General features: G+C 45.1%; 1 protein-coding gene across 1 annotated transcript in view; it reads left to right on the top strand.

The window, feature by feature from the left end:
- The window catches only part of EMILIN2 (elastin microfibril interfacer 2), a 50,752-nt gene that overhangs the window by 10,599 nt on the left and 17,160 nt on the right, over positions 1 to 22,993 (top strand). Inside the window, exons 3-4 of the mRNA XM_046672159.1 lie at positions 13,932 to 14,107; positions 18,556 to 20,484. Coding sequence (XP_046528115.1) covers positions 13,932 to 14,107; positions 18,556 to 20,484 — 2,105 coding nt within the window. The remainder of the gene's footprint in view (positions 1 to 13,931; positions 14,108 to 18,555; positions 20,485 to 22,993) is intronic.

Below are 22,993 nucleotides of genomic sequence, written 5' to 3'. Positions count from 1 at the left end.
TGTCTAGCACTTTGCCTTCATAGTCCTGAAGACATTTTAAAATACCCTAATGTGGAAATATATATATGTATGTAAAACAGCTTTATTGGGGTATAATTTACATAAATTGTATATTTTTAAACTTGTATAATTTAATGTTTTGACGTGTGTATGGGCCAGTAAAACGAATATCACAAGCAAGATATTGAACATATCCATCACCCCAAAAGTTTCCACATACCCCTTTCTAACCTGCCCTCCAGTTTCTCCCCACACCGCTCCTCTCCAGGCAACCACTGATCTGCTTTCTATTACCATAGAAGAGTTCGCATTTTCTAGAGTTTTGTGTAAATAGAGTCATATAGTATGCACGCTTATTAGGCTTTTCTCATTCAGCATGATTATTTTGAGGTGTCTCCGTGGTGTACTAGGTATCAATAGTTGATTACTTTTTATAGTTGAGCAGCGTTCCTTTGTATGTGTGTGCCACCATTTGTATATAGTGGTTTTGTAGCTGAGGACTTGTGGAAAAATACAGTGTGTGCAAAATCATTTATATTGATAGGTTACTTCTCTGATTTTTCTGAAGACCAATTGAGGATGGTAAATACATAGCAGATGTAGAACACTAGATAAAACCATAATGGAGTAAAAAAACCTATTTCTCATTTATAGTCACGGAAAATGTTGGCTTAAGGCTGCATAATTAGCATAGGCCATTTTGAATTGGCAGAAAGCTCAATAGGGTTAAAGGAGACTTATTATTTGAAGACTGTCGGTTTCTCAGTTTCATTAAATAAATATTTTTGTGTAAAGCCTACGTCTGGCCCAGGACTAGGCCCCAGGGGACACAGCCAGGAACCTGAACTCCCTCTTGCCCTCCAGAGGTTCATGTTCAGGTGAAATGAGACGTAAACAGAAATAATTACAAAATAAAAGGTAGGAATGAGAACTGCAATGAGAGAAGCACAAATAGCGGAGGATGTTCAGAGGTGGAAGAAATTATTTCCAGCCAGGAGGAATCTGAGAACTTGTTTGCGGGTGGTGGTATTTTAGCAGGGCTTTGAAGGACGGTTCTGGTTGAGTATACGCAGCTGTGAGAGGACACCAGCATAAGGCAGGAAAGAACCTGAGCAAGGGCCTAGGGGTGAGAAGCGGAGGGACATCCGTGGGGAAGAGTCAGTCAAGGTGTCGGCAGGGCCGGTTCCTCCTGAGGGCCGTGAGGGAGGATCTGTTGCAGGCCTCTCCCCTTGCCTCATAGCTGGTCATCTCCCCCATGTGTCTCTTCACGTCGTCTTCCCTCTGTGTGTGTCTCTGTCCAGATTTCTGCATAAGGACACCAGTCATACTGGGTTAAGGCCCATCCGAATGACCTCCTTTTAACTTGATTACCTCTGTAAAGATCCCTTCTCCGAATAAGGTCGCTTTACTGGGAGTGAGAAGACCAACATATCTTTTTTGGGGCAACCCAATTCAACCCATAACAACCAGGGTTGGGAGTTTGGGCGTTATCGTTTAGGCAGAGGGGAATCATGGGACGTTTTCCATCAGGGACATCATCAGAGCTGTGCTTCCAAATGTTGATCCGGCAACGTGTGCAAACTGGATTTGAGATGGGAGAGAACGGGGCGGGGGTGAGGGGCGGCGGGAGGGGCCTGTTGGGTTCTTGCCAGACCTGAGGCAGAGGTGATGGGAGAAGCAGACGTGGCCGTGGAGAGGATGAGAGGCCTCAACCCAGTTCGAATGGCCAGGTGATAGCTCATTTTGCTTAATGCATGGTAATACTGCATAGGTTTGAGGATATGTGAAGAGCTGTCACTGAGCAATCTGTGTCATCCGTTGTCCCAGGCATTGATAAAAAGTGTGTTGTGAAGGAAGGCAAATTAGTTCATGGATTGTCATTTGGAGGTTATGGCAGGATTGCCCTTATCCATAGGACAATCAGGACCTCATTATTTGTCACCTTTGATGATCAGGAGCCAACTATAATCCTTCACATGAGCAACTGAGTCCATTATTATAGAAGGAACCCATATTTTGTATCTTACTGCATATTTTTGCCTTATAGTAAATATATATATACACACACACTGTTTACAAATTTCAATTACATAAAGCTTTATAGTTTCACAGTTTTTATTCTTCTGTTGTCTAATTTTGTTCTTCCAATATCTGGGAGGTAGAAGAGGGGCAAATGTTATAAATCCCAATTTATATTTGAGGTATCTGAGGATTAGAGAAGTTTTTGGGTCTTGTCTAACTGGTCTTTGGCTGAGTTGGGACTAGAACAGCGACTGTTGTTATGGAAAATAGAATTAGACATTATTCTCCGTATGGTCTCCATAGAAGTATGACTGTTCCATTTTGGATACTGGTGGCTCAAGGAAAGCCATAGTGTGGTGCCTGGGTAGCATCTAGTAGGTGCCAAAAGGGTGTTTGCCGAATGAATGGATGAAAGAGAGAGCATGTGGGTTGTTTTTTTATTTTTCTATTTAGACTACTTATTTTTACAACAGTTTAAGGTTCACGCAAAATTGAGGGAAGATGCAGAGATTTACTACCTACCGTCTTCCCCTACACACCCACAGCCTCCCCCATTATCAACACCCTCAGCCACAGTGGTCCATTTATTACAACTGATGAACCTACATTGACACATCGTAATCGCCCCAAGTCCATAGTTTACATTAGGGTTTATTCTTGGGAGGGCATGTGTTTTTAGCTTGTCTTCCCTCCCATTGTTAAGAGTCGTATGTGCTGAGTCTGATTTTCAGTTTTTAGTCATGGAGACCATAAGTTTGAACAACTGTCCATGGCTTGTGCTTTAAAAATGAAATTGTGATGTATATACATAATTTTTGAAAATAGTTGTTAATACTGAATGAAAATGCTATGGCTTGCAGCTAAAATGAAGATTTGAGATATGGTAGATTCCAGTTAAATCAACCAAAGTAATGACATAAATTGTAATTTAGATTCCTGAACTGACTATCTCAGCGTAACCTTTAAAGTTTTTGCCGAGATGTAAGTGTATGTTGGCTCTCTTTGTGATGTACGTGAGGGTTCATGTTACACAACTAAGAAGAATGATTTGGTGTTATTGGGAGGATACAACGACCAAAGACAGAACTGCATTTTGAGAAAGTTATTACTAAAAACATAGGGAATTTTTCTAAAAACATAGGGGATTATTCTAAAGATTAATTTTGTGCCTTCTTTGAAAATACTATACTTGCTTTATATTTTATTTACAAAAATTGAAGCCAATTTTAGTGAAGTCTTGGGTAGTGGGCCAGCTCAGGACCCTGCTTATGAGGAGGGTGAGAACCTTTACTTAAACCACAGATTTAATTGTTTTATTTAAATGAAACAACAAAATAATGCAATCTATGTAACTTTTCTTAAAAAATAAACGTGATTCTAAAGAAATGGAAAGCAAGCCACACACATATATATTTTAAAGCTACTTTTTTTGTTGATGTCAATAGTTTATAACATTGTGAAATTTCAGTGGTACATTATTATTTGTCAGTTGTCATATATATGCGCCCCTTCACCCCTTGTGCCCACCTCCTGACCCCCTTCCTCTCTAGTAACCGCTAATCTGTTATCTTTGTCCGGGTGTTTGTTTATCTTCCCCATATGAGTGAAATCATATGGTGTTTGTCTTTCGCTTTCTGGCTTATTTCGCTTAACATCATACCTGCAAGGTCCATCCATGTTGTTGCAAAAGGGACAATTTTGTCATTTTTATGGCTGAGTAGTGATCTCTTGTGTATATATATCTATATACATACATATCTCACATCTTCTTTATCCGTTCGTCACTTGATGGGCACTTGGGTTGCTTCCACATCTTAAGCTGCATATGTTTTCAACGTGTTAACAGATGTTGGTTGGGCCCTTCTTCACCTCAAAGTCAATATGTTAGTCTCACTCCCCTCTGTTAAATGACAAAAATTGTACACTTTCGTAATGAGTTTGTCCTTTATCCAAGGAGATACAGTCCATGGATGGGGGAGTACAGTGGAGCGAGCAGTGGAGCACTCTTCCCGAGGGATTGTGGGCAAGAGCGAGTTCCGTAGAGCACTAGAAGAGGCAACATGGAAACAGGGCGGGAGTGGCTGGGGTTGCATATCTGACCTTATTTAGAAAGCCCAAGGAGCAGGTGAATGAGTGTAGAGCCCAGAGCTGGCTTGGCATTTGGGTATTGGCTGACCGGACAGGCTGCGTTTCTGGTCAAGTGGAGCGATTATAGGAACATGAAAGTTTGGTTTGCTGAGGTGGCACCCCAGCTAGGAGCAGCCTCATCTTGGGCCTAGAAATGTATTTCAACACCTCTGAATTTACAGGAACTGTGGATGCCCAAGAGCTTCCCTCTAGCCTGGGACAATTCCCAAGTCATACTGTCCCACAGCCCTTGCGTGCTGGGTTCCTTGCTGTCTCGCTCAGAACCACGTAGGGTTGGCTGAGCTATGGAACACCATGGCCTCAAGTTTCCTAAGGAAAACCCAGTCCTGTAAGCCTGCATGAGCATGGAGGACTTCACTGAAGACTGTGGGTAGCAGCACAAATGGCTTCAAGGACGTCGGAGGTATCACCACCCTTGAATCCAGTGGCCACTCCAAGTCTTCTTGGAGAAAAGTCCCTCCTCATTTCTTCCTCCTCCATGGCCTCTGCTCCATCACCACCTCCCATGTAAAAGCAAATATGCAAAATTTTTCTTTTTATCTTACTGAGCAGCCCCCACTCCCTTGTCCATACCTTGAGGCCTGGAGGTGGGGTGGGTTGTGGCAGCTTCTTTGGGAGAAAAGCTGTGTTCCTTCTAAGCAGAGCACAGTGGAATGCAAATGTCTCTGCCTCATCGTGTTCAGTGTGGGTTTAAAAAACAGAGTAATCCTGGGTTAGTCTGGACAATGTGAGAAATATGGAACTACGTTATAACATCTTGGTCCTTTTCCCCCCAGTGTGGTTATACATTAGAAAACAAACACAAGTATTCCTGTGCTTTCAATTCTCAGATTTTTTTTTTTTTTTGCTAAGGAAGACTGGCCTCTTTTTGCTTGAGGAAGATTGTCACTGAGCTAAGATCTGTGCCAGTCTTCCTCTGCTTTATATGTAGGTTGCCTGCTGCAGCATGGCTTGATGAGCAGTGTGTAGGTCCGCACCTGGGATCTGAATCTGCAAACCCCAGGCCACCAAAGCAGAGCACACGAACTTAACCACTACGCCACCAGGCCGGCCTCCCTCATATTATTTTTTTAACTGAAAGTGAATTGGTCCAAAGGGAGAAAATGTTGTTTTTATATCTGCAGAGAAACTCCTACTGTTTCAGGGTTTTCTAAGCTTTTAAGTGACTTCCACCAACTTACAGGCACAGCTGTTTAAAAGCTTGCCACCATCCATGGTCTTTGCCCAAAAGTCGAAAATTGATTAAGATGGGACGTCATAGCCAGTTCCCTGTGAGTCTTTGGAAAAGCTGTGCTGAGAATGCTGGACGGGCAGCTGCAGCGTGAGGAGGGGCTGGAGCCTGTGGAATTGAGGAAGAGGAGAAAGCCCGGAGTGAGCGAGAGCCTTAAAAAGGAGGAGTTGCAAACCAAGTGAAGGGAAGCCCAGGAAAAAGGATTTTGAAATTATGGTGACTTTTGTAGGACAATTTGAGGAAATAATTTTTCCTCTTAAAAAAAGAGGAAATAGTCAAAATAGAGTGATTCGGTGGCTCTGAAAGGAAAGGTTTGGATCCCCAAACCACAGAAAGTTTCATTTGTGATGAGCATCATGCGAAAGGCTGAGGCTAGCAGATGTTCTCATGGCTGCACTGTGGGAACACTGGGTCTGAGTGCCTCAGGGAGTGATGGGGAGGAGAGCACTCTGTGATTCGGATCCAAGAATGAGGACACATGACGTAAATTTGCGAAGTGGAGCGGTATAGAATTGATTTGGGGGAAACAGCCTGCGGCAGCAATAGCCCTTCCCAAAAGAATTCTTTGGGAGAATGAGGGCCTTCATAGCATCTTGGATTATTCAGCCCTCCAGAAAGTCAGCCCCATTAGCTCAGGCCCTGGGGGACGCCCCACACTCGCTGGCCCTCCTCCCCACTGTCGGGGCACAGACTTGAGTGTTGTAATGTATCTCCCAAAGCGAGGAAGTTAAAACGAGGAATGTGGGCTGGTTGGAACACATGCATAAGCTGTATCTCATGGTGCGGGACGCACCCTGCACTGCGGGATGATGTCATTTTTAGCAATGCAAGTTTGCTCCGAAAGAAGGTACCGGCTGCCCTTCCACTAAATCTGAGAGTAACAGCTTCACTGTCTGCTGCAGCCAAGTTGGGACTGAGCCTGTGGTTTTCTTTAATCACCTTTCTTCAGGACTAGAGAATTGCTCTGTCCTCAGGGTTCAGGGGGGTGATAAATTGTGGAGAACTGTAGGGAAAAGTTCTACTTATTACGCTGTATGATCAGGGCAAACTACTGAGAAGTCAAGAGGAGTTTAGGTTTTGAAATCTAACTTGCCCCTCTAAGTACCTAAGGAAGCTAATTCAAGAGGAAACAGAAAAATAAGCAGCTTACAGTTGTGGTTTCTCCAGCAAACATCTCCTTTGTTCTGGGAACTTATATACATGCATTTTCATCCGGAACACATTGCTTTGGTCTAGGATCTGTGATTTTTAAAAAGTGTACACAGCTATATTGTAACTGGATTTTAATCAGGGCTCATCCATCTGACTTTTAGATTAATTGATACATTTTATATTTCAGAAATATATTTGCCCAAGCATTTCGGCTTCTAAAACTTAGCTAGATTTTCCTAAAAAGTCAAGTAAAATATTTTACATTTCTTTCCTTCCATGGTATTAATTTCTCCAGGCAGAGAACTAATTAAAAATGTGTAACTTAGGGGCCAGCCCAGTGGTGCAGCGGTTAGGTTCGCATGTTCTGCTTCAGCGGCCCGGGTTCACTGGTTGGGATCCTGGGTGAGGACATGGCACCGCTCATCAAGCCATGCTGTGGCAGGCATCCCACATATAAAGTGGAGGAAGATGGGCACGGATGTTAGCTCAGGGCCAGGCTTCCTCAGCAAACAAAGAGGAGGATTGGTGGCAGATGTTAGCTCAGGGCTAATCTTCCTAAAACAAAACAAAACAAAAACGAAAAAAATATGTAATGTAGCAGAAAAACATAAGATGAAAGTTCTAATTTTTGTGTGTGATGTGCTGTCACCTGGAAGAAGGCTCTCTGATCCCCTCACTTTGCCTTGTGTGGGGAGACTTTTTCAGAATATGGAAGTTAGCATCGGAAGGGACCTTGAGGGTCAGAGTCCCCTCCTCAGATTGCAGACATTGTCTCTGTAGATGGTCATGGTTTCTTTTTTAAAGATTTTATTTTTCCTTTTTCTCCCCAAATCCCCCCGGAACATAGTTGTGTATTTTTAGTTGTAGGTCCTTCTAGTTGCAGCATCTGGGACACCACCTCAGCATAGCTTGATGAGCAGTGCCGTGTCCGTGCCTAGGACTCGAACTGACAAAACCCTGGGCTGCCGAAGAGGAACGCACGAACTTAACCACTCAGACACAGGGCCGGCCCCTGGGCATGGTTTCAAATGGTCAGTTTTTTGATTGTCGGTAAAACAAAGTGGATTCAAATGGGAGGAGTCTCTTCTGCTGGTGCAGAACCACTTTTCCTTCAACAGACTTCTGAAGTCACTTCCAATTTCAACCTTTATAGTCTCTACTGCCAGATGGTATTCACTTTGGGCAAAGTATTACTTCAATAAGAAGCTCACTTATTTATTCATTGATTGATAGAACAGCAACAACAAAGAAAGAAAAAAATCCATTCACCACAAGCAGTTCCTAGAAAATCAGTCCTCTGTCTTGTCAATTTCTAAATTAGAACACTGAGACCAAACTTTGTACAAGTGAATTACTGGGGAAAAAGGAAATGTTGACACATGCTACAATATGGACGAACCTGAGGATGAAGGGGGTCAGGCTATGCCACCCCCAAACATGCCACTTTGGCATGCTGATTATTTGAGCTGGAAGCCATTGAGAATCAGCAGAGACAAGAAGACCTCTCTGTGCCGCCCCGCCCCCCTTCCTGCCTGTCCTGTACCAGGATGAGGAGAGTGACCCTTGTCGCTGGACACAGAGAGCTGGCACTGAGATGCATCTGCATAAACAAACCTTACTAAAATAGCTCTTCTCTTCCATTAGTTTCCCCCATATATTTCCTAGCCACATTCCCACAATTTATTGCCCCTAGAAGCCCAAACCCCCTTTTCTTTGGTCACTTTTCTGCGATTTTTCACTCTTTGTTAAAATGGTGTATAAGCCCCTGAGTGTAACTGCTTCTTTGAGTTTTCACTTCTTTTCTGTGAAGGCCCTGTGCGCATAAGAATATTATCATCAGTTAAATTTGTGCCTTTTCTCTTGTTCATTTGTCTTTTGTCAGTTTAATTTACAAGCCCCAGGAAGAAATATAAGAGGGTACAGGAAAAGTTTTTTCCTTTCCTACAAGGACATTGTGCTAAGTGAAAAAGCCAGTCACAAAAGGATGAATACTCTATGATTCTACTTCCATGCGGTACCCAGGGTGGCCAAATTCCTAGAGACGGAAAGTAGCATGGTGGTTCCAGGGGCTGGGGGAGGGGATGTGGGGCGCTGGTGTTTGATGGTGCAGAGTTTTAGTCTGGGGTGATGAAAATGTCTGGGGATGGATGGTGGTGATGGTTGCACATGTGAATGTATCAAGGCCACTGAACTGTACTCTCAAATATGGTTAAGGTGGTACATTTCATATAGTGTGTATTTTACCACAATTTTTTAAATTGAATTACTGTGGCTGGAGTAAACTAGTGCTCTGTGGAAAACGCGGAGTAGCAGCTGAATGCCGGCAAGCGAGTCTCCCTGGGCGCCCGTTCTGACACTCTGTGAAATGACTTCTCGCCTTCACATCCTAATTTTCTTTGTCCCCAGGTAGGTGGTTATTTCTCCAAGTTAGGGTGCTCCCTATCAGAGAGAGGGAAGCACCTCTTCTTCCTGCCTTCTTTCTTCATCCCCTCAGTCCCGTTCCAGTCGATACTGTGCAGAACCACACGTGCGGGACAAAGCACGAAGAGTTGGCTCCAGGTTTTTTGGGGGCAAGCCAGGGACTGGAAGAAGGAGAGTTTGCTAGAAAGTGTTCTTGGGAGAAATCCTGGTCAGGCAAGTATCCCCAATGGGGCACTGGGCTTTCGATTTGTGCAAAGTTTTAGAGGCTTGTGTTAAAATAAAATCCAGGTAAATACTGAGTGCAGGGAAAAGATCTTTACCTTTGTGGAACAGTTGTCTAGAAGATCCTATGCCAGTGATGTGTGAAAATATATTATATTCAGAGAATATGTTATATTTAGAGAAAATAAAATTAACCACGTGTGGCTGTTCATATTTAAACGAATTAAAATTAAATTGAACACTTAGTTCGTCAGTCACACTAGCCACGTTTCAAGTGCTTAACAGCCACATGTGGTATTAGATGTGTGAACATCATCATTGCAGAAAGTTCTGTTGGGCAGGATGTGAGAGGAGAAAGACGATGGGTGGAAGTGGGATAGAAATCAAGAGATGAGCAGATAGATGTGTGCCCGTTGCTGTTCTGTTGACAGTCTTGTGACTCTCTAGGCCAGCGCTGTCCAACAGAACTTTCTGCGATGATGGTGTTCATGCTGTCTGATACTGTCACCACTAGCCAGATGTGGCTGTTAAGCGCTTGAAATGTGGCTAGTGTGACTAAGGAACTAAGTTTCAATTTAATTTAATTTTAATTCGTTTAAATGTAAACAGCCACATGTGGTTAATGGCCACCTTATTGGACAGCACATCTCCAGGTCACCTTCTCATGACCTGAGGACTTGGGAGCTTGGTTTGTCCTGGGAAGACTCAGGAATTCATATCTGCTCGGGGTTGGACCTGAAGATAACTCTTGGGTTTTTAATGTGGACAGAGGACTCCCCTAAACCTTGTCAAAAGTTAAGATAAGACCTAGTATCATTAATTATAGATTATTTTTTTATTTTAATTTTTTTATTGCTTTTTCTCCCCGAATCCCCCCAGTACATATTTGGATATTTTAGTTGTGGGTCCTTCTGGTTGTACTACGTGGGAAATTACCTCAGCATGGCTTGGATGAGTGGTGCCATGTCCGCGCCCAGGATCCGAACCGGCGAAACCCTGGGCCTCTGAAGCTGAGCGCACAAACTTAAACACTCGGCCGTGGGGCTGGCCTAATTATGGATTAATTAATGATTAATAATTAATTGTTTATCAAACACCTACAGAAGGACAAGTCGGGATGTTGTAGAGAACAAAATCCTTAGGAATTCTTGCCCTAACGGGGCTTCCAGTCTGTGGACGAGATGAGCCTTGAACAAGCACATCCAATGTGAGCTGAAGCGAGTTAGGATGAGGTCTCACTTCCGGTCAGTAGGAGGAAGTCTTTGTGGGAGGTGATGGCAAATGGAGGCACAGTCATTTTGTCACATTCTGTTTTAACAGGGACACTTCCAATCATGTGGTCGCAGAGCTCAGATTTGACTTTTCCATCCTTTTCTTGCCACCTTCTTTCTCGTTAGAATCTCCTTGGGCCAATCGGGTGCCCTGACATAGAGGCTGAACTCATAAAAATGGTGAACCCTTGTTTCACCCTGAAAAGGGCTTCAGAGGGAGAGGAAGGGGAGAGGAGAGTTGGGGAGATGGGTGTGGCTGAGGCAGGGGTTGGGGGCCGGCTCAGGCTATGGGTCGGCTCATTGCCACGGCTTGCAGGGGGCCCCGGGGGTATCTGAGGCAGCTGTGGACAGGGCTCCCCGGGGGCAGGATGCTGTTACAGTCCCGACCCAAGACTGGGATGGGGGCCAAAACTGCAGCCTGAGGCTGCCCTCCAGCCCAGCACCACTGTGACTCTGTCCCTTTGGCTGTCGATCCCTGGGCTTGGTGGCCCCCAGCTGGGTGCAGTTGGCTGATTCAGTAAGTATCTATCAAGCATCTCCCGTGTGCTCTGAGTCCACGGCCGGAGAACACTGGGGATGCTTTGGCTCCATCCACTTTCCCAGCCTGGGTGTCTAGAGACTCCCGGCTCCCAGCTAGGAAGGCCAGTGGTGCCCTGGGTCTGGGGGAGTGCTTCTCACCTCTGGCTGTGCTGGACAGTTACCTGGAGAGTTTTGGAAGGTACAGATGCCTGGGCGCCCCCTGCCCAGAAACCAGTTAAAATTAGAATTTTGAGGGGTAAAGGCCTAGGCATTTTTTTAAAGCTGCCTGGCCAAGATATTGTCCTACAGTGCCCTGGGTGATGAGGGCAGGTGGCCTGGGAATCCTACCGGGTTTCTCCCCATCCTCTGAGGCCCCTCCCAGTTGGCTACTGTGTAAGGGGGTCCCCATTTCTGCGGGAAAAATCCCAGTGGGGCTGTGGGGCTGGACAACCCATACCTCCTCCCCTTAACTCCCTCCAAATTGAGTCTTGAAGACCCAAGGCAGCCTCGGGGAACTGTGTCATCGTGCACAAAGAAGTCGGAATGTGAGCTTTCCCACGGCTAGAAGTGGCCGCCTGATCGTTTCCAGCTGTCACTGCTCGCCAGGAAGGCCTCTTCCCCACGCTAGACCTGAAAACTTTCGTTGGAGACGCTGTCAACCTGAACCCCACTGCGGAAACCGGAAACCCTACAGCAAGCGATTAGGGAAGGGTGGGGGTGGAGAGGAAGGCGGGAGCTCCAGGGAACTTTCCTAAGTTATGAGCTGGCTCCAAAATAATAACTGACTTTAAAGAAAATAATGAAGTGTGTTGGAAAAGCAAGAACTTTCTTACACTTGGCTCGGCAGCGAGGGGCTGTGAAGGCCCCCGGGTGGGGTGGGAGGTCATCCCTCTTCCACGGGCATTGCAGCCACATGTTTTGCTCTCCTAGTCTTGGCTCAGCCACGTCCAAGAGGGTTTAATATGGGCTGTCATCTGCTGGCACATGAATAAAACCCAAGAGCAAACACATTTTCACATTCAGTCTTAACTGCTCAGAGGAACCAAGTTTTTCTGAGATTACACATTTTTCCAGCATTATGCTGTACTTGTGTATGCAAAACAATGAAGTGGAATGTCTGCCGAACGGGGACAGTGGCTACTTTCTTACCCAGCTGTGGGGCCTTCTGGAGCATCTCTGGGTGGGTGGGCCCGTTTCTAATTTAAGGCAAGTGCCAGAGAGACCTGCTGCTTCTGCGTGCTGGGAGGCCGTGTGGGGCCCGGGGGGAACACTGGGGTTTGAATCTCAGCCCTGGCCCCTCCTGACCGTTGGAACTTGCACAAGTCACTTAACTTCTCTGAGCCTCTGTTTTTTCATTTGTGAAAAGATGAAAATCTGGTGGGGCTGATGGGGGCTGTGGTGGGAATGGGAAGGAATGAAGAGCCAGAAGGGGGTCCAGCCCACCACCCCTGAGCAGCCCTTGCTTTTCTGTTTTACTTACTGGGCTTTCTATTCATTTTTTCTTGAGAAAGCCTTCCATGGGAGCTTCTCAAAATCCGCATGCCCAGACCCCACTGCAGACCAATTAAATCTGACCCTCTGAGGGCGAGACGCAGGCGTTGGTAGTTTTCCACGGCTCCCTGGTGATTGTAACGCACGGCCAGGGTGGAGACCCACTGACCCGAAGGACCGAGACAAACGGGCAGTGGAAGGTGCTGGGACGCTAACACTTGTGGGGGCGCCATCAGCAGGGCCCTCCTGGAAATTGGAAGGGACGCTGTGCCTGTCCTCGGGGTGGATCCTGACATTTGAGGTCTTAGATGACATGCTTTTGACCCGCGGGGGAGATGCCGAAGGGCCGTTACATTTGGTAATCTGTCGTTGTCTCAGGAATGTAACTCTGAACTCCACCTGCCACGAGGCTGGTCCCGAGACAGGGCGCTTGGCTGGTGTGGGCCCGCCTGATTACCTCTGAGCAGCACACAGCAGCCCTGGGGAAGAGATGCAAAGCCTCTTTCTTTCTGGGAATTGGCCCAAAAAAAGAAGGCCAGCTGCTAGTGCTTGTGTTCGAAATGAAGAGAAAGCGAAGAGGTTCAAGAGAGTGATGGTTCCCAGCCAGAACCAGAAGTGGGGGTAACTTAAAGAGCAGGCTGCCGTCTGTGCTGTTAGCAGGGGCACCTGGTCCAGCCCTCCAAGTGCCCAGGGCTGCTGGGTTGTCACCATGTGTCCTGGGCCCAGCGCTGGCTGTGGAGGACTTTTCCGCTCCTTGCACGGGCCTCTGTGTGATGTGCTGGTGCGTCAGGGAACGTGCACTTTGAAAGGGGATTTTCCAATGATTTTAATTCTCCTTCCGTATTTCTGTCGTTAGCTGTATGGACAGGGCACCTTTTTAAAAAGATCTGAACACAAATAATGTGAGGTGCCATCTCCAAAGCCTCTCGGCCTGCTCTGTTTGCTAGTGTTGGGGAAAAAGGTGCTGAGATGGATACGCAGATGCTAAGGGCGCCAGGGATGTTTCTTGGAAACACAGAAAGACCCTGAGTTACACCTGGAAAAATCTCCACAAAGCAGCAAATTCTAGAACAGAAGTTGGTCAGTGAAACAAAAGGTTAGTTTGTGAAAAGTCCACATCCACTGGGAATTGTGGGGCTAAGTTTTTCTAAGTTGTGTGTTTCCCTGGCCTTTAGGGGGAAGGGGGCCGGGTGCATGTGGCTCTAAGAGATGGAGGATGGAGGCCAAGACCCGGGCTCAGGAAGCCCCTGCCTTCCTGAGGCTGATGTGATTTTGGCTGAACCCAAGGGGGCCGGGGGTGGCCTGAGGAGACCAGTGATGCCCTCTGGGTGAGCCTGGAGAGAGCAGGCAGGCCCTGAGTGACCTGAATCCTCTTTATTCGGGTCAAACTCCAGGAGGGCCATGGCTGCTTGCAACAGCAGCTAGTAAAGAGATGCCACCCTTTTCTCTGGCAGGTATCGTGTGAACTTCAGACCCAGGTACGTCACGAAGTACAAGACGGTGACACAGTTGGAATGGAGGTGCTGCCCTGGCTTTAGAGGAGGAGACTGCCAAGAAGGTCCCAGAGACACTGTGAAGACTTCCCGCCCCACGCCCGCTCGGCCTCGAAACAGCATGAAGAAAGCCACAGGTGACTTCTGGTTTGTGCTTTACTTGCGTGGGCGCCACTGGGATTTCCAGTGCTCCTCCAAACAGGGTTTATGATTTGCAGGGTTGAGGTTCCCTAGGTCTTCGAAGCACACGCATGTGCGCGGCAGGAGACACGTGTGGCACACAAGTTTATTTGCAGAAGCAATAGCGATCGGAAGATAAACTTTTTTGGCAAGTAAATTGCTTTGTCAGGGCCAACTTGTGAGAGCCGAGTCCTTAGAATCCTTGTAGGAGATGCCGGTGGTTTGACACTTGTGTAGCCTGGGGCACAGAGGAGAGGAGATTCAAACAGCAGGAAGCTCTGTTTTTACTTCACTTTTCGTCTACAAGCTCCCATAAACCTGAATGAAGAGTTAAACTTGTTTTTTAAAAAGTAGGAAATAGAATGATTCTCATTCTGTTTGGGATGAGGTATTTGCAAAGCTAAGCCCCCAATTAGAAGTATCTAGTGAGGTTGTTCTTATTTGTTTCTGAATTTTTTTTGAAAGATTTTGTTTTTCCTTTTTCTCCCCAAAGCCACCGGTACGTAGTTGTGTATTTTCAGTTGCGGGTCCTTCCAGTTGTGGCATGTGGGATGCCGCCTCAGCATGGGCTGATAGGTGGTGCCATATCCGCGCCCAGGATTCGAACTAGTGAAACCCTGGGCCGCTGAAACGGAGCACACGAACTTAACCACTCAGCCACAGGGCCAGCCCCCTGAGTATTTTTTTGAAGTGAAGTAACACAAACTCAATGAATAGCCAAGGAAGTAATTATAATTTTCAACCAGTAGCGCCCCTTTGCTTTTCAGTGTAACATTAAGAGAATGACTTTGACAGATAAAAATTTTTTGTCATTTTATTCTACTTCACTTTATCTTTCCTTACTTTTTAAAGTTGAGTCGGAATAAATGCAGTCTAGATTTTCTTATGAATTGGTTATTTAAATCTTCTTTAAATGGTTATATTTTCTCATGAGGTGTTTTTAGTTTTGAAACTGGTAGTACTTCCCAACATTGTCTGTAAAATAGATTTCAAAATATTTTGTGTTACAAACGTAATGCATTTCAATTAAAGGATGTTTGTAAAAGATTTAAGTATACATAGTCTCACTGCCTAATGACTACTGTTAACATTTTGCTAGAGAATATTATTACCCTTTCCTATGTCTGTATATACGATTTGCTAAAGAAAAATGCATTCATTTATCCCACAAATATCTCCTGAGCTTCTATGTCTGGCAGGCTCTGTCCTAGGTACTTGGGGAAGTGAAAAGCAAGGCAGACCCGGTCCCTGACGTCATGGAGGGCAAACATTAGACAAGTAATTACGATAAATCAGGACAGGTACTATGATGGGCACACATGGCGGGGGTCTGTTGGATCATAACAGATAGCTCATTTCTGTTTTGTTTAGTTCTAGTTTTCATTTTATAAAAGCTTAAACCTATGTGCTGTTTAACGAGTCGAATAGCTTTATGAGGACGATTAGGAGACTCAGGGGTCCTCCTCCTCCCCCACTTTCTCTTCCTGGGTAGTTACTCTAAACTCTTCAGACGGTCTTTTGGAAGTTACCTCCCTATCTGCTGACTTCTCATTACGGAAGGTGAGGCTTTAACTCCCTTTCACCTCCTCTCCAACACACAGCTCCTGTACCCCGATCCTTTCCATATCGTTATTCCATGTTTTTATTTATTCACTATTTGTTGTTTACATTGTAGCAACTATGTAGACGATGTTTGCAGCTGAGCTGTGTAGTATACTAAGACTATACTGCCTTTCCTACACAGCTTTTTTGATTTCTCTAGAGTTAATAATTGTCTTATGTTTTCCTTTACTTGATTTTCTATGTTTTTATCCCTATTTCAAGCCAAACTCTCTTCTGCTTATCTAAACATCCTCTCATTATGTTCAGACACATTGGTTTCGTCTTCTTGAGGGACTCTGTCCTTGCGCCTCCTCGCCTGCCCAGCCCGGACCAGCTACCCTCTGTTCCTGGTACACAGCTGCCACCCTGCAATCTTAATTTGCCTCTCCGTTGATTCTGTTTCCTGTACTCTCTGCTTGCTCTTTCTCAGTTGCCTCCCTTGTTTTGGTAGAGCACATCTTCTAGTAGTTTCATGGGAAGATTGCATGGGAGGTAAACTTTTTGATATTTTATAGTCTGAAAATATTTTTATTCTAACACCAGAAGTCTAGGTTGAAAATAATTTTCCTTCCGAATTTTGAAAGCATTGCTTAGTTTTCTTCTAGCTTCCCACTGCTGCTGTTAAAACGTCCAAAACCATACTGATCCCCAATTTTTTATGTGTGACTTGAGGGTTTTTTTTTCGTTTTTGGTTTTTTTTTTGAGGAAGAATAGCCCTGAGCTAACTGCTACCAATCCTTCTCTTTTTGCTGAGGAGGACTGGCCCTGAGCTAACATCTGTGCCTGTCTTCCTCTACTTGATATATGGGACACCTGCCACAGCATGGCTTGCCAAGCGGTGTCATGTCTGCACCTGGGATCCGAACCAGTGAACCCCGGCCCACTGAAGCAGAACCTGTGCACTTAACTGCTGCGCCACTGGGCCAGCCCCTTGAGTGGGTTTTTTTTAGTCCTTTTTTCTTTTTTGCCAGTTTAGTGGAATTTCAGGAGAGAATGAAGGGAAATGCTTATCCTCAACCCACTATCATTTAAAAAAATATACTATTTTTGGAACTTATTTTTTAACTTTATAGTGAACAATGTTCCATGTCATGAAATATTCTACAGTATCATTTAATGGCTTCAGAGAGTGTGATTATTTCAACATAGCCCCCTACTGTTGGTCACTTAGGTTGTTTTCAGTTTTTCATTATTATAGATAATATTCAAATAAGAATTTTTTTCCAGTTAAATTTTTGGATTCATCCTTGATTATTTACTAGAATAAATTTCTAGAAACGTAATTGCAGGGTCAAAAGGATTCTGAGTATTTTGATACATATTACCAAATTATCCTTCCAAAAAGTTGTAGCAGTTCCCACCCCACCAGTAGAATATGAGAGAAGCGTTTTCTTACATCCTTGATCTTCCCCCATGCACCTGTTCTTTGTTTTTATTTCCTTTGCTCAGAACAGCATTTCATTTGAATGTGATTCAACAACTTGTTTTCTTCTTCTAGTGTCTCAAGATAGAATACATTTTTCAGTATGGAAAATAAGGCATTCTTTATAGTTCTCTGCTTGGGAGTTTGGACATCTGAGTCCCAGTCTTGGTTTTACCTCTAAATTGATTTTAATCAATCATAGCTATTGTTATGATCTTCTACAAAAGTTTAGAGGAGGGAGGAGAAAACAATGAATATTAAACTCAAATAGCTGCAACATTCTCAGTTTACTTCCAGTGTTTGTCAGTGTACATTTCTGCGTTTTATTTCATTGTAATCTGTGTTGTTTGAGTTTCTCCACTTTACATGGTATGTCTGAGTGTTGTCTGCAGGCTGATTGACGTTAACCCCTTTCTGGTAGTCCGTGTATCCTACTTCTTTCAAGGGCATGGTTTGCTTCTTATTCTCCTATTGCCTCAGGCTTCAATAATTTCCTTTTTATTTAATTTAGCTATCTCTGTATCTGTCAGTTTATTTTCATTTTATAACTCATCACAATCATCTTTATAATATTTTTTTTCTTTCCTATTTCCTTGGGGGTGTATTTCTCAAAGTAGGATTATCAAAAATTCAATGACCGTATTCTTTGACTTAGTGAATCTTATTACATGTGGCCATATGGCTCTATTGTTAGGAGATGCCGATAGAATCAGTTGCTTTGTCTCTCTTTTTTGCTTTTACTTTCCCTAACTTCATAACAGGGCTAAACAATGTCTATGGGACTCCTTTAGCATAGGGGTGCTAATAAAAGTAAAAACATTTAGGAGTTGCTTGGAGGATAACTTGCTGCTTGTATGATATCATACCACCCAACAGCTAATGGGTGGTTCTCGCTAAAGTGGTTTCTTGTGGTTTTACAGTGTGCAGTCAACCACTGGGGTGTGGCTGCAGTTCACCAATGTGGGATGATGTGTTCATATGATAAGGCGGATAAATAATATTTTCCTTCAGGGTGAAAGAGACCATGGAGTATCTATTATGTGCCATGTAAATATTCTCTTAACAGCCCTAGGAGGGAAGATAGTACTTCTGCTTCATGGATGAGGGGAGTATAGTTCACAGAAGTTAATTAACTTGCTCACAGAAGTTAATTAATTTGCTCAAGGGCAGACAGTAAACAGCAGAGCCAGAGTGCATGCGGAGGTCTATTTGACTCAACGGCCATACTCTTTTCCTTCTATCACAGTGATTGCCTGCTGTGAGAGGGGATCTGTAAGTCAGGGTTTAAGTGTACTCCGTAAGTACCCTGTTTATTGTCTTTGCAGAAACTGGGTAAAGGTAGAAAATGTTAAGTCATGTCCAACTCTTTCTTTGTAACAGACAATGAACCAAGCCAAGTCTCAGAGCCCAAGAAGACTTTGTCACCAACTCATGCAGCAGAACCAAGTCAGGTGGTAGATCCAAAACAGGTGCCCCAAGAACTTCAGGAAAAGAAAATCCAGGTGCTTGAGGAGAAGATTCTCCGACTCACAAGGACAGTTCTTGATCTCCAGTCTTCCATCGCTGGAGTGAACGAAAACCTCAAACATGCCATTCAGGACGATGCTAGCAAAATGCTGGCATCATGGCTCAGTAACCTGCACCCCCAGACGGTACCTGACAGTGCCATGGGTGGAGATACAGAAACCATCCAGCTTCCTGGTGTCCTCAACAATAAGGAATCTGGCATGAAGGACATCCAGTCTGAACTGGCTGAAGTCAGGGATGCTCTTAAGACCAAAAGTGACAAGCTGGAAGAGCTGGATGGGAAAGTGAAGGGTTATGAAGGGCAGCTCAAACAGCTCCAGGAGGCTGCCCAGGGCCCAACGGTCACCATGACGACGAACGAACTCTACCAAGCCTATGTGGATAGTAAGATTGATGCCCTGAGAGAGGAGCTCATGGAGGGAATGGACAGAAAGCTGGCCGATCTAAAGAACACATGTGAGTACAAGCTGGTTGGTCTCCAACAGCAGTGTGATGACTATGGGAGCAGCTACCTGGGAGTGATTGAGCTTATAGGAGAGAAGGAAACAAACCTGAGAAAAGAAATAAATGAACTTCGAGCCCGGCTACAGGATCCTTCAGCCCGGTCAAATTGCTGTGACAGTGAAAAGAACGGTGACTTTGGACAACAGATCAAGATGTTAGACCAGAAAATTGAAAGAGTTGCCGAAGCCACCAGAATGCTGAATGGACGACTGGACAATGAGTTTGACCGCCTTGTAGTTCCAGAAGCAGATGTAGACTTTGATGCAAGATGGAATGAGCTAGATGCAAGGATCAATGTGACAGAGAAGAACGCAGAAGAACATTGTTTCTACATTGAAGAAACCCTTCGGGGGACCATTAATGGAGAGGTAGATGACTTGAAGCAACTACTTGATCAGAAAATACAGTCTCTGGAAGAGCGGCTAGGGAGCGTTCTCCTAGAGATGGCCAACAGCACTGATGCAGAACTCACTCCCCCAGCATCCGCTCTACCAGGTGTTTCAGGGGCTGGGCATGAACAGGTCATGATGGAATTAAGCCACTTAAAGAACAAAGTGAAAGTTGTTGAGGATATTTGCCTGCAGAACTTCCAGGGGGAGCCTCATGGGATAGAAGGTACTTTGCCAAGTGGAGAAGACCACACAATGGGTAATAGTTTGAGCCTTTTGAAATCTCTAAATGACACGATGCATAGGAAGTTTCAAGAAACTGAACATAGCATCCAGAAACTTCAACAGGATTTTAGTTTTCTTTACTCTCAACTAAACCACACAGAAGATGATGTGAATCATCTTCAGAAGGAGCTGAGCAGCTGTAGAGAGGGTAGAAACACTGGAGTGGATGGGTTTTCTAAGGAAGATGAGCAAGAAAGGACAGTGGAGCCCCTCCCGTCTCCCCAGGACCCCATGGCTCATTGCTGCAGCCAGTTGGAGGAGAGGTGGCAGAGGCTGCAAGGCCAGGTCCTCTCTGAGCTGGACACTTGTAAGGAAAATACACATGGGGTCCAGAGGGAGGTCTCCGTGGTTGAGGGCAGGATGTCTCATATGGAGAAAACTTGTAGCAAACTGGATTCCATCTCTGGAAGTCTTCAGAGAATCAAGGAAGGGCTCAACAAGCATGTCAGCAGCCTGTGGAGCTGCATCAGGCAGATGAATGGGACACTCCGGTCACATTCCAGAGACATTGCTGGCCTGAAGAATTCCATCCAGCAGTTCTATAGCCACGTTTTCCAGATTTCTACTGACTTGCAAGATCTGATCAAATTTCAACCATCAGCAAGTAAGTTGGCCTTTACAATTCCATTTCTGTATTTGTTTGCCACATGTATTATGCTAGATTTTGGATGGTGTGTGGAATTAACTAAATTACATCAGTGCTACCCAAAGTGTGGTTCATAGATTGGTGCCAGTTAGTGAATCATTTGCTGCTGGCTAGCAATGAGATCAATACCAACATCGAGAGTATGTGTTTACAAACTTTTAAAATAGTTGGATATCACTGTAGCATTGAAGCACGTGATCTGTGCATTTTACAAAAGTATCAGTTCACAACAAAATGAAAGTAAAAAAGCAAAACTCGTCCTTCACCACAGGGAGATGGAAAAATGTTGATCTCCACTATGATGTTGGCGAGCTTAGAGTTGGGGTCAGATTTTTGGCACAGCAGCTTGGGGCCATGGATCTTGTTGTCCCGTCCTCTACCTAGAGAATCACCTGCATACATCTCCATTCAGCTGTCCACAAGCATCGCTTTTTGTTTGCTGTGTCATTATAATCTTTGTCATCATCATCTTTGGGCCATCTCCTATTCCCTAAAATCTAGGGCCTTGATGTTGGCAGATAGAATGCTGTCATGTTCTTTTCCAAGACAGAGACAGGACTGTGGACAAAAGCATCTTAGGGACAGTAATTGTTTAAAGCCCCTTGGTACTTAGAACAAGGAAGCTTATCAGTCAGTCTCAGGGCAATGCTCGCTACATGTTAGACACGCAATGAACGTTTGTTGAAGGAATGGTCCCTTAATAGTATTGAGCAGTATATTCAACAAAGTTAATTTCTTTCTTACTTGGGGGTTCAGCACATCATCCCTGAAGGACAGAGCTTCTCTTAGACTGGATTCTTATGTTTAGGTAGCCTCAATGATGAGCCAGCCTTTTCTAATGGAGGCAGGAAGGGAAAGAGAATGAGAAGGGAGCCCACATTTATTGAGCACTCTCTGTGTACCAGCACTGGGCTAGTCCCTTTAGGGACATGTCTTAGAGCCCCACAACAACCTCATAGGGAAGGCACACTGCCTTCTTGAGGGGAAATGTGTCCAGGGTCACACAGCTGGGAAGTGGCGGAGCCAGGATGGGAGCACTGGGTGGGCTGCATGCAAGAATCATTGTCTTCCAGTACAGCACACATCTCCTTTGTGTCTCCCAGAGTTGAACACAGACTTGCTGGGTCCATAAGGACTTGTTGCCTAGGACCCCACTCCCTCACCTGCCTCTCCCTATTTACTTTTTTCCTCTCCTCCCACTTGGGTCTTTATTACCTTTTGCATCTTGCTTGGCTCCAGGTGACAAAGGCCCTTACACATTGAGATGAGATTTCATGGCCTGGTGTGAGCACATAGGGTTTAATGATCAGGTCCCGGCTGAGACATGAAACCCAGGGAGGGGAGGCTGGAGCTTGAAAGGCAGATGAGCCCTGGCCAGGGAGAGCCAAGGCCAGGTCCCCAGGAGGCGTGGGGACAGTCTGAGATAGTCAGGTGGGTAAATGGTTTGGATGTTCCAGAGATAAGGAGTTTGTAGATAAGGAGTTACCCTGGCCTCACCCCAGTGTCAAGCCCACCATACCACACTATTTATAACCCTCCCCTCCTCCCCAGGCCCATGCAGCTCCTGTATCTCTGGAATGTTGAGTAAAGGTCACAAGACTATGTGTGTGTTCATAGAATGATTGTCCCTTGTAGTGACAGTGCTGTCTGGACTGTGCTTTATAACAACAGATTGAACCAGATATTCCAGTTGATTGCAACTCTCAGGCAGTGTGGGAAGCTGTGTTAACCCTTTCATGCTCTTCTGTTGAAGTAAGAATTGGAGGTGAATGCCTTAAAGAGAATGTGACATCCGAAGGTTATCCTTTTGGAATGATCTCATTGTTGTGAATGTAGAATGCTGGACTTTTAGGAATTTCGTTGATTGAAAAGAGCCAAAAATAACCAAGCAGAGCCTTGTCCGTCCTTGTATGGCATCCAAGTCTAGGAGATCTGGAGCCTGAGTATCAGAGGTCCATGGGCGAATCTGGAGTTAAGGTCACAGTGAAAGTCACTCGTTGACCAGTTAAAAGTCAACAGAACATTTATTGAGTGCCTACTAAGTGCAAGACTCTGTGAGGGATGTAGAGACGAGTAGCACGATCCTCATTCTTAAGGCATTTTCCATCACAGTGGTAAAGAGACACACAGGTCTTCAGAGCGAATGAATGAGATGGTACGCAAAGGTCCACTGAGTAGTGTGGGGTTTGTTCTTTTAGTTCATAGGATCTTATTGAGCTCCTCTTGTGTGGTAGGTCTGAGCTGTGTGTATGGAGTATGTGGATGACAATGTATATGACAGTGACAGTCTGAGGGGGAACCAGCAAGCAGCCAGATGGTCATGGGAATGGAGTGTGCATAGGCACATTGGGCATGTGGAGAAGCACCTGTGGCCGCTGTGGAAGTTGGGTGGGGGCTTCTCAGAGGATGGTGCCCCTGAGCCAAGCCTTCACGGTTGATTTGGTTGAGAGTTCAGAGGCTGGCAGGG

The sequence above is a fragment of the Equus quagga genome, chromosome 9, assembly GCF_021613505.1.
Source record: "Equus quagga isolate Etosha38 chromosome 9, UCLA_HA_Equagga_1.0, whole genome shotgun sequence".
Classification (NCBI taxonomy): domain Eukaryota; kingdom Metazoa; phylum Chordata; class Mammalia; order Perissodactyla; family Equidae; genus Equus; species Equus quagga.
The sequence above is the reverse complement of the archived record's forward strand: the minus strand, read 5'-3'. Positions and strand labels throughout refer to the sequence as shown.